General features: G+C 39.0%; 1 protein-coding gene across 1 annotated transcript; it reads left to right on the top strand.

Annotated features, from left to right (window-relative positions):
• The first annotated feature begins 1,090 nt into the window (after positions 1 to 1,090).
• On the top strand, positions 1,091 to 3,489 carry LOC141602311 (protein FAR1-RELATED SEQUENCE 5-like). The gene is made up of 4 exons (XM_074422614.1): positions 1,091 to 1,284; positions 1,417 to 1,618; positions 2,437 to 2,805; positions 2,911 to 3,489. Exons 1-4 carry the CDS (start codon positions 1,091 to 1,093, stop codon positions 3,487 to 3,489), a joined length of 1,344 nt encoding a protein of 447 aa, XP_074278715.1.
• Positions 3,490 to 14,520: the final 11,031 nt, after the last annotated feature.

Here is a 14,520-nt window from a genome sequence, read left to right as displayed (position 1 = left end):
AGTTATGATATGTAGACGTTTTATTAAGAAACGTGACAGCAAGTTGTGTGTGTTTATAACTTAGAATGGTGACACTCTGACTTAATATGGTTACCTTCTGATGTACTATTAAAATATCACCATTATAAGTTGATTTGAAGTTGTTTTAGTATGAAATGTGAGAGCGTTTTGAAACTTTAAATGGTGACATTATAACTAAACTTGGTTACATTCCGGGTTACTGTTCAAATGTGACCATGATAGTTATGGTATGTAGGCGTTTTAAGGTAATAATCTTTAAACTTAAAATGGTGACAGTATGACTAAAGTTGGTTACATTCTGATAAACTGTTACAATGTGACCATGATAGTTATGATATGTAGACGTTTTAGACAGCAACGCGACAGCTATATTGTGTGTTCAAAAACTTAAAAATTGTGACAGTTTGACTAAAGTTGGTTACATTCTGTTTTAGTCTTAAATGTGACCATGATAGGTATGATATGTAGACGTTTTAGTAAGAAACGTGACAGCATGTTCTGTGTGTTTACAACTTGAAATGGTGACAATCTGACTAAATATGATTACCTTCTTATGTACTACTAAAATGTTACCATTTTATTTGTGATATGTAGTTGTTTTAGTCTGAAACGTGACCGCATGTTTAGTCTAAAATGTGACCAATGCTTAATATATCTTATTATAGGTACTGATTTATCAGGTTGTTTACTTGGAATAACAGCTAGAAAATGGGAAGACATCTTCAGCTTGTATAAGAAACATTCGCAACTGATGGGATTTAGTATCAAGAAATCAACATCTCTTAGGGCCGACATGAAAGACAGGCCGCTGATTGAGAGATACTTTAGGTGCTCTTGCGAAGGTGTACATGTGAATGGCAACCAAGGCAGTACTAGAAATGTGAGGAATGCAACAATTACTCGCTGTAAGTGCGAAGCCTGTGTTAGGACACAAGTAAACAGTGATGGATTATGGGAGGTAGTTCAGCATGTGGCTGAACATAATCACCCTTTCACACCCGTCCAGTAGCAGCATCATCATAGGTCGGAGCGCAAGATCACAGAAGCGGAGGGTGAGATGATAAAGGCAATGACTGAAGCGCATGTTCCTCCTTCAGTACAATTCAGGGTTGCTGTGGCGGGGGCTGGGGGTGATGCGTTTGTCGGCCACACAAAGCGAGACCATATTAATTATGTTAACAGATTGAAGATGAAATTAATTGAAGGTGGCGATGCAGCCACTTTAATCAACCTCATGAGTAGTAGGCAAGCGGAGGAGTCGAGGTTCTTTTTCTGAGTTCAGTTTGACGAAAAAGGAAGATTAAGTAACCTATTCTGGCGGGATGCGATGATGAGAGAGGACTATTTGTTGTACGGAGATGTTAAAATATTTGACATGATATATCGCACTAATAGGTACAATCTCATATGTGGAGCCTTTGTTGGTATTAATAACCATTGGTCGAATGTCATGTTTGGTTGTGCTTTCCTGTCAAACGAGAGGGAAGAATCATTCGAGTGGTTGTTCAATATTTTCAACGAATTCATGGGTGACGATGTTCGTCCCATTTTGATCTTCACTGACCAAGACCAAGCAATAGCAAACGCCATTGAAACGGTATGACTGATTTTGTATTAATATGATCACACTTTGCCATATTGTCTTGTATCACCATGTTTCAGCACAAATATTACCATCTTAGCGAACATTAGCATAAGTTAATATGGTTACATTGCCGTCTTTTTGAATATGTTACCATCTGTTTGGATACGAATATAAGTTTATATGGCAACATTGTGTCCTATGTTCTCATGTCACTACATTCTTTCATAAATGTCACCATCTTAGTTTTTAGAAACATACACTAATATGGTGACATCTTGCCATATTGTCTATAGAGCACTTCAGCATCGTTCAAATGGTTACATGTACGGGTGTGAGTTTATATGTCACCATATATACTTTGCATAATGTCACCATTTTCTAGTTCAGTGTTACCCTTTTAATCAAAACGCATTTTTTGTTTACCTTCTCATATATGTCACCATTGTGTATTGTACACTATCACCATTTTAGACTTCAGTGTTACCTTTTTAACCAAAGCTAGATATTTTGTTTATATTGTCATAGATATTAGTCTTTAAACTGTAAATGGTGACATTAGGACTACAGTGGGTCACATTTCGGGTTACTGCTAAAATATGACCATAATAAGCATAATGTGTAGACGTTTTAGCTAATAATCTTTAAACTTAAAATGGTGACATTATGACTAAAGTTGGTTACATTCTGATATACTGTTAAAATGTGACCATGATAGTTATGATATGTACATGTTTTAATAAGAAACGTGACAGCAAGTTGTGTGTGTTTAAAACTGCTGACAAGTTTATCAACATTTGTGTCTAATTCTGTATCCGTTAAACTGGTGACAGGTTTATCCACAAACGAGACATCGTCCGTGTCAGTGGCACATTCAACAAAACGCCATATCTCACTTCGGGAAGTTAAAGGGTGATCGTCCGTTCCAGAACCTATTCAACAAATGCCTTCATGGTTGCTACAGTGAGACTGAGTTTGAGGAGACTTGGCATAAAATGTTGACAGAATATGGGTTAGTCAACCATTCATGGTTTAAGAGATTTTACAAACATAGAGCTAAATGGAGCACTGCCTTGAACAATCAATTCTTTTCAGCAGGGATTCTATCGTCCCAAAGGAGTGAGAGCACAAACCATGCGATGGGCTTCCAAGCTTCTAAGACCACTTCCGTTACTGAATTCTTTCAGATATTTGAAAACACGGTGAAAAGATGGTGAGGTGAGGAAGAGCGTAAAGAATTCAATGGCATACGATCTACACCATCCTCTGTGTACCCTCTAGTGGATTTGTTACTACATGCATCTCAGGTTTACACATTGGAACTGTTTCAAGTCTTTGAGAAAGAGTTTGCGCTTTCCATGGGTACTCTTGCTGTTATCCTTCCGATTGATGACCCTGAGGTGTTGTTGTATCGTGTTTCCCCTGCGAGCCACGACGAGGACGACCACCACGTGACTTATGATTGCCAGAACAACCTAACAGAATGTACGTGCCGAAACTTCCAGGTTAAGGGTATGCTTTGCAGTCACATAATTCGTGTCTTCCACATGCATTCTGTTGTCGAGATACCGGACAGGTACATACTACGTAGATGGACCAAATTTTCAAAGACTACAGTGTGGGAGAGGCTCCTCCCAAGCGACATACGCAGAAGTGCCGCTCATGACGCCATCAATTGCCGTCGTTCAATGTTGACGGCTATGAAATACCTCATCACTAAATGTCAGAATGTATCTGATGCAAGAGTTGTCGTGGATAAGCTGTTTATTAAAGCGGATGAGGAGGTGGAATTGTTGTCTAAGCTTAATATGGAGGAAGATCAACCAACCGTAGAAGTGTCCGTGCCTCCGATTCTTGACCCTGTACGTTGTACGACAAAGGGTTAAAGTCAACGAAAAAAAAGGAACATGGAAACAAGGAAGAAGGCCAGGAAAGGGTTTGATGGTGGTGCAGGGGAGAGTACTATGTACGTCGTTGTGCCGCGTCTGATATGATATATCATCTATGCCACAATCCCGAGTGTGTTTGTACTAATGTGGTCGAAACCGGTTAATGTCACCAAGGCAGTGGCGTAATGTGGCCATGTTTGATTGTATGTTTCTGCTGTTTAAATGCCTGTTATTTGGGTGCACTTCGAACCTAATTGAGGCGGATTACTGTAAACAATCTGAATTGCTTATTTTGCTGTTTAAATGTTTGCGTATTTTGCTCCACATGTGATCATTGTTGTCATTGTTTGCTCAATATGTTACCCTTTTAACAAAAAAATTTACACATAAATGGTAACATCAGTACTTATGACGATAATAAGTTCTGGTTAAAAGGTTAACAGTGAACTTTAAAATGGTCACATTATAAAATTGAATATCAGCACCTAAAATGGAATATCATTTACACATAAATGAAATATCAATACCTATAATCCTTTTTTACACAAGTCTTTACACATATGTTATAAAGCACAGATGTTATCATTTTAAGGTATAATGTGAGCCTTTTACCTTACTTAAAAATGGTCACATATGAATTTATGATTGTTACCATTGTGTTTAATGGGGTCTTTTGTTAATATAGCCATTCGGCCTAAACTATTTACCATAATGATCATATGACCATTATATTTACCAAAATAATCATATAACAAAGTAATATATGACTATAAATATTAACTAACCATAATATCCAAATTAATTTATAAATTATTTAAGTTCATCATGATAAATGAAGAAATGATTCACTTTCATAATATATGAAAATTATCTTAAAAATCAACATTAATAGTAGCTACAAGATAAGAAATACTATACTTACATTGTTGATGGAGCTTTGACAATTAGAAAGAAAATTGCATGTTTTTTATTTAGTTTTTTAGTTTTTTTTTTAATGCATGTTCTTATTTTTTGTAAACAATATTTTATGAAATTGTATTTATAATATTGCACGTTTTTTTGTAACTTTTAAGAAAAATTCATAGGGCTTCAATCAAAAGTGAAAAATAGATTCATGTTTTCTGAAAATAATTTGAATATTGAAATATTGATATTTTTCAATTTTGTAGAATTTTTTCATAGTTTAGTTTATATTATATTATTTTGAAGGAATATAAATAAATTTGAAAAAATAAAGTTATTTAGCTTTTTTTATGGCAACTTTATAACTTAGGTGGTCATTTTGGTAATTAGATTTACAAAATGGTTATTTTGGAAAATAATTTGAGTTAAACGGCTATTTTGGCAAAAGACCCTGTATAATGTGACCATTTTATAAAGTTGTGTTTTTTACACAAGTTTTTACACATTTATAAAGCACAAATGTTATCATTTTAAAATGTGACCTCTTTAACTTAATTAAAAATGGTAACATATGGCACTATGATTGTTGGCATTGTCTATAATGTGACCGTTTCATAGAGTTTGTGTATTGTAATCAGTACCTATAATGTTTTTTTACAAAAACTTATACACATGTTATAAACTAGAGATGTGTAGTCATTTTAAGGTAAAATGTTACCCTTTTACCTTAGTTAAAAATGGTAACGTATGGCATTATGATTGTTGGCATTGTGTTTAATGTGACCATTTTATAGAGTTTGTGTAGTGTAATCAATACCTACTCATCATAGTTTCCTATAACTGTCTTTATGGATAGTTTCTTAATAAAAAAAATATGATAACACCTGCTTAATAAAATTGAGACATATTACCATAACTACATTACTATTAATAATGTCACCACATGAGTCTTAACATGTCATAGCATAGGTAGTTCAGAAGGTGCTTACAAAACAAGGACTATTTCACAATCCCTTCACAGCCCGAAGCACAAAAAGTGCAGTCCCAAAATAATACATCCTTAACAGAACAAAAATCTAAAAAGTCTTCATTATTAAAAACCGACAGTTACATTAACAGAATGTGACCCCACTTCATTTCTTCTTACCGCCACCAGGCTTTGGTACTGGACGGGTCGGGGTACGGCTGACATCCTTAGCGCTATAGTTAACCAGACCTTATGGACGATCTCTAGCACGAGTGTACCTGAGCTCGTAAGAGCGGGCTGGAGCGTGTGTGCCAATGTCCTTTATCCCCAAGTCAAACGAGGGCGGGAGAACCACGTTCTCCAAAGCCTGGTCCACCTGATCAAGCATGGCAATAAAGTCGGTATAGAATACGGGGTCACTATCCAATTTCTGCGTCAAGGTCTCTTCCACTTCATCCGCTGCTTCACCATCTTTGATCTGCTGTTTCCGCACCTGCTGAGACAGTGGAGGATCCGCCACCATTTCTGCTGCCACTTCATGATGTAAGCACGAAATAAACCTCAGGTTCCTCTTTGTCTGGTACCATTACAGTACTCGTGCCTGCACATGGACAAATATGATGTAACAACCTCAATACACCAATATAAGGTTCAACATACCTAGCTTTTAATATCACTTTTTAAGACAAGTTGATATCACACCTACTATGCTCACATTTTAACAATGAATCAAAATGTAACCAACTATAGTCAGAATGTCATCATTTTAAATTTCCAACAAACACCTACATATCACATCTATTATGGTAACATGTCAACAGTCCATAGGAATGTCAGTAAATTTAGTCACTTTGTGACCATTTTGAGTTTTAAACACATAGAACATTGACACATTTTGACAATTTACACACACACACAACATTCTGTACTTAAAGAAACTACATATCACAACGACCATTGGCACATTTTAACAGTCAATCATAATGTAACCATCATAAGTCAGAATGTAACCATTTTAAACAGATACCTACAGACAACTTTCTCCCCCATTTCATACTACAACACCTACATATCTGACCAATGATGGTCACATGCTCACAGTCCATAAGAATGGTTACATTCCTTATTAGAATGTCAACCTTTACTGTATTAAACAAACAGAACATGTTGTCACATTTTATACTAAAACAACTATATATCACAACTACCAGGGTCAAATTTTGAAAGTAAATCAGAATGTAACCATCTTAAGTAAAAATGTGACCATTTATAGTTTTAAACACACACTACCTATCATCACATTACATACTATAACACCTACATATCACATTAATGATGGCAACATGTTAATAGTCCATAATAATGTAACCATGGTTTGTCAAAATGTCACCTTTTATAGTAAAAAACACACAGAACCTGTTGTGCCATTTCATTCTAACACAACCACATATGATTGTACCATGGTCACATATTCAGAGTAAATCATAATGTAACCATCTAAGATCAAAATGTCACCCTTTTAGTTTTAACCAAAATGATAATACAACTCCTACATATCACAACTAAACTGGTCATATTTCATAAGTAAACCAGAATGGGACCAATTTTAACCAAAATGTGACCATTTCAAAGATTTCAAGACATAACATGCTGTCAAATTTCAGACTACAACAAACATAAATGGATGTGGTAGGACTTACGTCATTGTACAGATGGCGGAGATCCTCATCTGAAGGAAGGTCATCTGGTAGTGCGAAAGACACAGTCCTACATCCCTCGACCTCGGTAGTCGTACTTTTCTCGTCCCGGCTGGAGGATCTTCGTTCTGCCTGATATCTTCCTCTTCTTGATCGGCAAGCGTACTTTTCTCCGCCGGACGAGCTGCTTCCTGCCTGATAGCTTCCACTTCATGATCAACTCTTTCAACCAGTAGTCTGTAAAATGATTTCTCCAGATGAAGGGATATAGGATACGTATTCAAGTCCCACGCCCCTATTCCGAAGCCCCTATGGATGGTGTAAGCTTTGCACTCCTCTTTAACTCGCTTCTTCACTGCCTTATACGGCCAATGTTGTATCAAGGGCAGTCTTCTGGCCTCAGGCTCACCCCTCCAAATCAGTCGGTGAAAGTAGACTAACTGAAAGAACATTAAGCAGCCCTCAATACTTTTGGAATCGTTCCCTTTCCATGATTCAACAGAATGGTCAAACCGATCCAGTACGTAAGAGCACCAGTCCAGCTTTGGTATGGCAGCAACATCCCCCACTGCCCCAATCAACCTAGTGTCAACACAATTGTGAACGGTTGGGGCCAAGAACGATCCCATCGCAAACAACACAAACATTTTCTTAAAATCTGATCCACCTTCCACCAATTGCAGCATCTCACCCCTAACCTTGTCCAACAGCATATCTTTCTTCGGTAAAGCACTGAACCTCTCTCTCCATCCGTGCAATAGCTCCTTATCGTCAGTAACAGTTGGCACATCCTCACCCCCACATGGCAACATAAAGACATCATACACATCATGTTTACTGATTGAGAAACGACCAAACCTATTGAATAGCACCAGCCTAGTATGCGTATCGTAGCACTCCAGCTACTAATCAACCATGTTATGAATAAACTTAGACGCCTTCAGCTCTAGAAGACCTCCGAACCCAATATCTTCCACATCTTTCCTCTGAGCTGACGATAAATGCTGTATGACATAGTGCAGGGACGCTGGTGATCCATGTCCCTCGACCCCCTTCAATTTCCTATGATCGGACACAAACAATTAGTCGTTAAAGAAAAAAGATAACATGGGTAACATGAAGTGAAGACTGTAACATGAAGAGGAACAATAAAATGGTTAACATACGTTCCTTCTTTTCTCTGTCGTTTCTTTTTCTGAACCACTGCCCCCTCGGGTAACTTTCTCTTCGATCCCTGCCCAACCTCCACCTCCTTCGATCTTTCGACAACAGTTGCTACTTTTAGAGGATCTGCTTAAAAAACATGGTCACATTTGTAAACTTCAAAAACATGTAACCATACTGCCTAGTTATGTAACCATTTTAGCATACAAATCTCCCTAAAACAAACATACATATTACATGTAAGATGGTCACCACATAACATATGAAAGATGTAACCATCTCTGAATAATAATGTAACCACTTTAGAATGATGTAACCACTTTAGAATGTGTACTATAATGCAAGATGGTCACAGCTGAATACTAAAGTATATGTTACCATGTTAAGATATATGTAAAGCTCAGACAAATCTATATTTCTCCAAAAAAAAATGGTCACATAATAAAGATTTTATAATGTCACCATATGTTACCATGTGAAGATATTTAGGCTTCACCAAGGTAGTCACATTTCTTAACAAAAGTGCTCACATAATATAGATTTTATAATGTCACCATTTTTTATATAGATGTTATGATGTTAATTCATGTGTGTTCATCTAATGTCTATTATGTTACCATGTTAAGATATTTAGTCTTCACCAAGGTAGTCACATTTCTTACAAAAGTTGTCACATAATATAGATTTGATAATGTCACCCTTTTTTATATAGATGTTATGATGTTAATTCATGTGTGTTCATCTAATGTCTATTATGTTACCATACAACAATAACAACGACAACAACAACAACAACAACAACAACAACAACAACAACAACAACAACAACAACAACATCAGAGCCTTAATCCCAAAATGATTTGGGGTCGGCTGACATGAATCATCCTTTCGAACCGTCCATGGGTGAACGCACGCCTCAAAATGCAAATAAAAAAAGGGAAGATGAAAAACAAAAAGGAAGAACGAAAATGTAATGGAAACTCAAGGTAAACTTAGGGGTTTTAAAATCGAATTCCGTCTTTCTTTTATAAAAACTTAAAATTTAAATCGAGAGAAAAGATTAAAACGATTTTTAAAACCGAAATAGAGTTAAAGATCCGGAATGAACCAGGTAAAATCTATAAGAAAGTTGTTGGTAAAAAAATGTAATAAAGGAGAGAAGAATAAATAATTTAATTTCTATAAAATAAATAAAAAAAACACTAAATCTATCAAAAAACATCAAATACTAAAAATCCACATGTATCCTTTCCCTCCATTGTGCCCTCTCCGTCACCATACTCTCCTCAAGCCCCAGAACTCTCATATCGTGCTCTATCACTCTCAACCATGTCTGTCTCGGTCTTCCTCTGCCTCTAGGGACCTTTTCTGTTCTCCAAGTCTCCAGCCTCCTAACTGGTGCGTCCATAGGTCTCCTTCTCACATGGCCAAATAATCTTAGTCGGTTTTCCATCATCTTGTCCTCTATTAGCGCCACTTTTACCTTTTCCCTAATCACCTCATTCCTTAACCGATCTTTCCTTGTATGTCCGCACATCCAACTCAACATGCGCATCTCCACCACACTCATCTTTTGAATGTGACAATGCTTCACGGCCCAATACTCGGCCTTAAAGTAGGGCAGGCCTAATTGCCGTGCGATAAAATTTTCCCTTTAATCTTTGGGGCATATCTTTATCGCATAGAAACCCTAAAGCACTCTTCCATTTCAACCATCCCGCTTTAATTCTGTGAGCCACATCTCCGTCTAACTCCCCATCTTTTTGAATAAAAGATCCTAGATATCTGAAGAAATCCGAACCCTCAACAACATTCCCATCGAAAATAATACTCCCCGCCTCTGTCGATCTCAACACCGCCACCTTAGTCAACTGACACCTCAAATACTCGGTCTTACTCCTGCTCGGCTGAACCCACGAGTCTCTAAAGTTCGCCTCCACAATTCCAACTTTCTCTCCACCCCCTCTTTTGTCTCATCAATCAACACAATATCATCAACAAACATCATACACCAAGGGATGTCGTCCTGAATATCCCTTGTCAACTCATCCATAACTATAGCAAAGAGAAAAGGACTAAGTGCGGAACCTTGATGCAACCCGATGGTAATAGGAAATTCTTCCGTTCTCCCAACATTAGTGTGAACACTTGCACTAGCCCCCTCATACATGTCTTTTATGAGGTCAATATATTTTCACGACACACCTGTGGACATGGCCCACCTGCGTATGCCCAGCTGATCTGTGGACAATGGCAGTGGTCTTTTTTTAAAGCCACGCTCGGCGGCGTAAAGGTGCTTTCGACCGGATCGTTTTAGATCGGTCGGTTTCGTCTTGGTAAGGGTCTCGAAACGATTAGAGATGTTCGGAGTCGCCACCAAGCATTTGTGGGATGCCTGGAACCCGTTCGAATTCCACTTTATACCTCGCTGAAATCGAAGCACAAAGCAGCGTTTTGACATAGGTACTAAAGATAAGGAAATCGTCCCTCTTTAGCATCCTATCTCTAGAATGACTCTCGTACGCCCTGGATAAGGTCGTCCACTATCCAAAGTTTCTGAGTAAGAGGTGAAGGTACGTATTGGGAAGCCCTTTAATCAGACACCCAATCCCGACCGCGTTTAGCGGCCTCTACTGATCGATCTTGGTTGGTTGAATGCAAAAGTTGATAAAACGGTTTAAATGCATGAATGCGCATCCAATGATTTAAACCTAACATGTGAGAGCTTTCTAAGTCGGTTGATTTAATCCAAGTATCAAGTATAAGACGTCGAGTTGGATTAATGATTGATTTGCATGCAAGACGGAAATTAAACATCCATTTACCGTATTAGGTTTAGGGTGCATAACATGATCCATTTGTCTTAGTAAGGCATTTTGCAAATGTGGGTTGAATAGTCATCTGCTCCGTCCTATATCCGAGTTAACCGGAGTCGGAATCGTCCTAGACTAATGCTGCAAGGGAACAGGCCCTGTACCAGACGGCTAAAAGAGGCGCGAGCGAGCCGGCGGTGTAAGGGGCCTCCCTCTGGTTTTGAAAATGAGAAAGAAAAGGCCTGCTTGAGGCGCGGGTTAGCCAACGGCTGTATGCCGTGTTCTGGTTGTTTAGAAAACGTTGTAAAACGTGTTAAAAGTGGGTATTTGAACCCGGTTTGATCTTGAAAGGGTCGTTTAGACCGCATTTGTTGATTTGAAGAACTAGATCCGAATAATCATCATTATTTGATAATATTCGGTGTCGGGTTCGGTTTTGACAAGCTTGACATGAATAGTTTTGAAAATGATTATGGACTAATTGTTTTAAGTCCATTTTGAATGTAATTAGTCGGTACTCATCATCGTACCCGGGTTAAAATCCGGCATGGTATATAGAACCAAGGATGATTTTATATTGGTGACTAATATGCTTGTTTTGAAAATGTAAAGAAATGATGAAAGGCTTTAAAATACCTCCCAAAAATGAAATAAAAGGCTTTAAAATGTCATTAACCAAATATTATCACCGAAACACGGATTTAACCGTCATGGTATGAAGAACCAAGGGTGAAGAATGCTTTATGGTTAAAACATGTAAAATGAAACAAAAAGGTTTCGAAAATACTTGAAATGGTAAAAACCGATTACAAATATGAAAAATGGATTAAGGGAAATGACGAGAACAAACACTGTTGATCTCTAGTCTGAGCACCCCATTTAGGCTTGAGCCAGTAGGCGACCTAAGGGGCTTTTGCCTCAGACCAAAAATCAGTTTTGGCTCGTTTATTCCATGTTTTGGTTCATGTTATGCATGTTTTAGCATGTTAAAGTCATGAAACGAAAGAAAACATAATAAAAGAGGATTTTTACACCCTCATACTTACATGTTTGGTTGTGGTGAGTGACCGACATAAGTGTAACAACTTGTTTAATCGGAAAAAACTCGGTTTAAAACCGTTTTGGTAAGTAAAAGAGTGTTTTAAAAGTTTAGTGATGGTGTAGTGGTCAAAGTGGGGTTGTGACTTTAGAAGTCGAGTCGAGAATTTTAAGGGAGAAAAGAGGGGGCGGACACTCGCGTAAGTCTCAAATGGGTGGCATTTGAGGGGTATTTATAGGAGAATGAGTGGTTGTGTGAGTTTTGAGCGACGTGGCCACTGGGTCCGCTCAAAGAGGCGCGAGCCACGTCGCGGCACTTCGAGTTGTGTTGTCACTATCACAACAAATGCAATCATGATTTGTTCTATCCTAGGTTTTGTAGTCACATGTTTGGTACTTGACCATTCATGAATCCGGGAAAACTTAGTATAGAAGGCTTGAGATATTTTGTTTTTGTGGTTGACTCGGTTTGACTCGTTGTTGGAGTCGGGATTTTGAATTTTCGAGTCGGTTTTTGGCTCGGTGTCGGTTTTGACTCTAGTTAGTGTCATCGCGACCCCGTCGTTGTGCATTAAACACTCCACGTATTTTTGAAATGTTTTGAAATGTTTTGTTTTCGAAATCGTTTTAAGTTTTCCGACGTAAAGTTGTACACAAACTGTCGATCAAACGCTGCGATCCCAAAACATGTTGTAGTCCGATAATCATCGGGTGTTTGTTGGAGTCTCAGCAAATACTGGGTATCTACAGAGCCCCCACTTTGACTGAGGCTTGGACAGGACGAAAGTCAAAGTAGAGCCCCCAGGTCAATCGAAGATTACAACCTGAAGACCCAAGCGACGTCGAGGCGGCTCGAAAGGATTCGGGCCAAGGACCTGCCGTCGGGAAGGGCGACGCCGAGGCGACTCGAGAGTACGAGTCCAGGACCTGTTGTCGGGGACAGTTTAGAGTTTGTCGACTGTCCGTGCGGGTCGTTTAAAGTCCGTTAGACTACGTACAAAGGCTCGCCAACCATAAGAAGGAGTCATACCTGAGGCATCTTCGGATATGTCCTTGCATGGTTGCAGATAAATGCTCGCCAGCTGTGGTGCGTATGTGAGGAGGGCTCGCCAGCCGCGGTGCGTTGTAAGGCTCGCCAGCCGAGATAAGGAAATGTACCCGAGGCATCTTCGGGATGTGTCCGTGGAGGGGTGCGGGCAAAGGCTCGCCAGCCGTGGTGCGTATATGAGGAGGGCTCACCAGCCGCGGTGCGTTGTAAGGCTCGCCAGCCATGGTGCGTTGTAAGGTTTGCCAGTCGCGGTGCGTTGTAAGGCTCGCCAGTCGCGGTGCGTTGTAAGGCTCGCCAGCCGCGGTGCGTTGTAAGGCTCGCCAGTCGCGACAAGGAAATGTACCCGAGGCATCTTCGGGATGTGTCCTTGAAAACGTAAGGAAATGTACCCGAGGCATCTTCGGGATGTGTCCTTGGAAAAGTTGCGGACAAAGGCTCGCCAGCCAAGGTAAAGGTCGGTTAATGGACCATGGGAATAGCCGCGTCGAATGGGCTTGTTTCGAAAGTAGCGAACTCGTGATGTCGCTGGGGAAATACCGAGTATGGATTCTCACTATCACTGTTTTTTTTTTTTGGAATGAGCGGGTTCCGCGAGGAAGCCCCCTGCTGGCATTTGAAGGGATAGTGAATTTGGAATTTTCACCATTCGGTTTGGAATTTGTAGTGGCGGTTTTGATCGCCGTTTGTCTTAATTTCGAAGGGAAATAGCAAATCTTAAATCTACTATTACATTTGAAGTGACGGTTTATGTGCCGCCGTTGACATTTGATGGAAATAGTGAATTTGGAATCTTCACTATTGATTGGGAAGTAACGGTTTATTTGCCGCCGTTGACATTTTGAAAGAAATAGTGAATTTGGAGTCTTCACTATTGATTGAGGTGACGGTTTATGTGCCGCCGTTGACATTTGCTGGAAATAGTGAATTTGGAATCTTCACTATTGATTGGGAAGTGACGGTTTATTTGCCGCCGTTGACATTTAGAAAGAAATAGTGAATTTGGAATCTTCACTATTGATTGGGAAGTGGCGGTTTATTTGCCGCCGTTGACATTTTGAAAGAAATAGTGAATTTGGAGTCTTCACTATTGATTGAGGTGACGGTTTATGTGCCGCCGTTGACATTTTGAAAGAAATAGTGAATTTGGAGTCTTCGCTATTGATTGAGGTGACGGTTTATGTGCCGCCGTTGACATTTGAAAGAAATAGTGAATTTGGAGTCTTCACTATTGATTGAGGTGACGGTTTATGTGCCGCCGTTGACATTTGATGGAAATAGTGAATTTTGATTTCGCCATTATTTTGAAATTGGCGGTTTTGATCGCCGTTTGCTTGAAAATAGCGAGTTTTAAATTTTCACTATTTGTTTTTGTTTGTTTTCGAGGAAATGACAATATTT

This window comes from Silene latifolia, chromosome 9, assembly GCF_048544455.1.
Source record: "Silene latifolia isolate original U9 population chromosome 9, ASM4854445v1, whole genome shotgun sequence".
Taxonomy (NCBI): domain Eukaryota; kingdom Viridiplantae; phylum Streptophyta; class Magnoliopsida; order Caryophyllales; family Caryophyllaceae; genus Silene; species Silene latifolia.
Note: the sequence above shows the minus strand (reverse complement) of the source record. Positions and strands in the feature narration are given on the sequence as shown.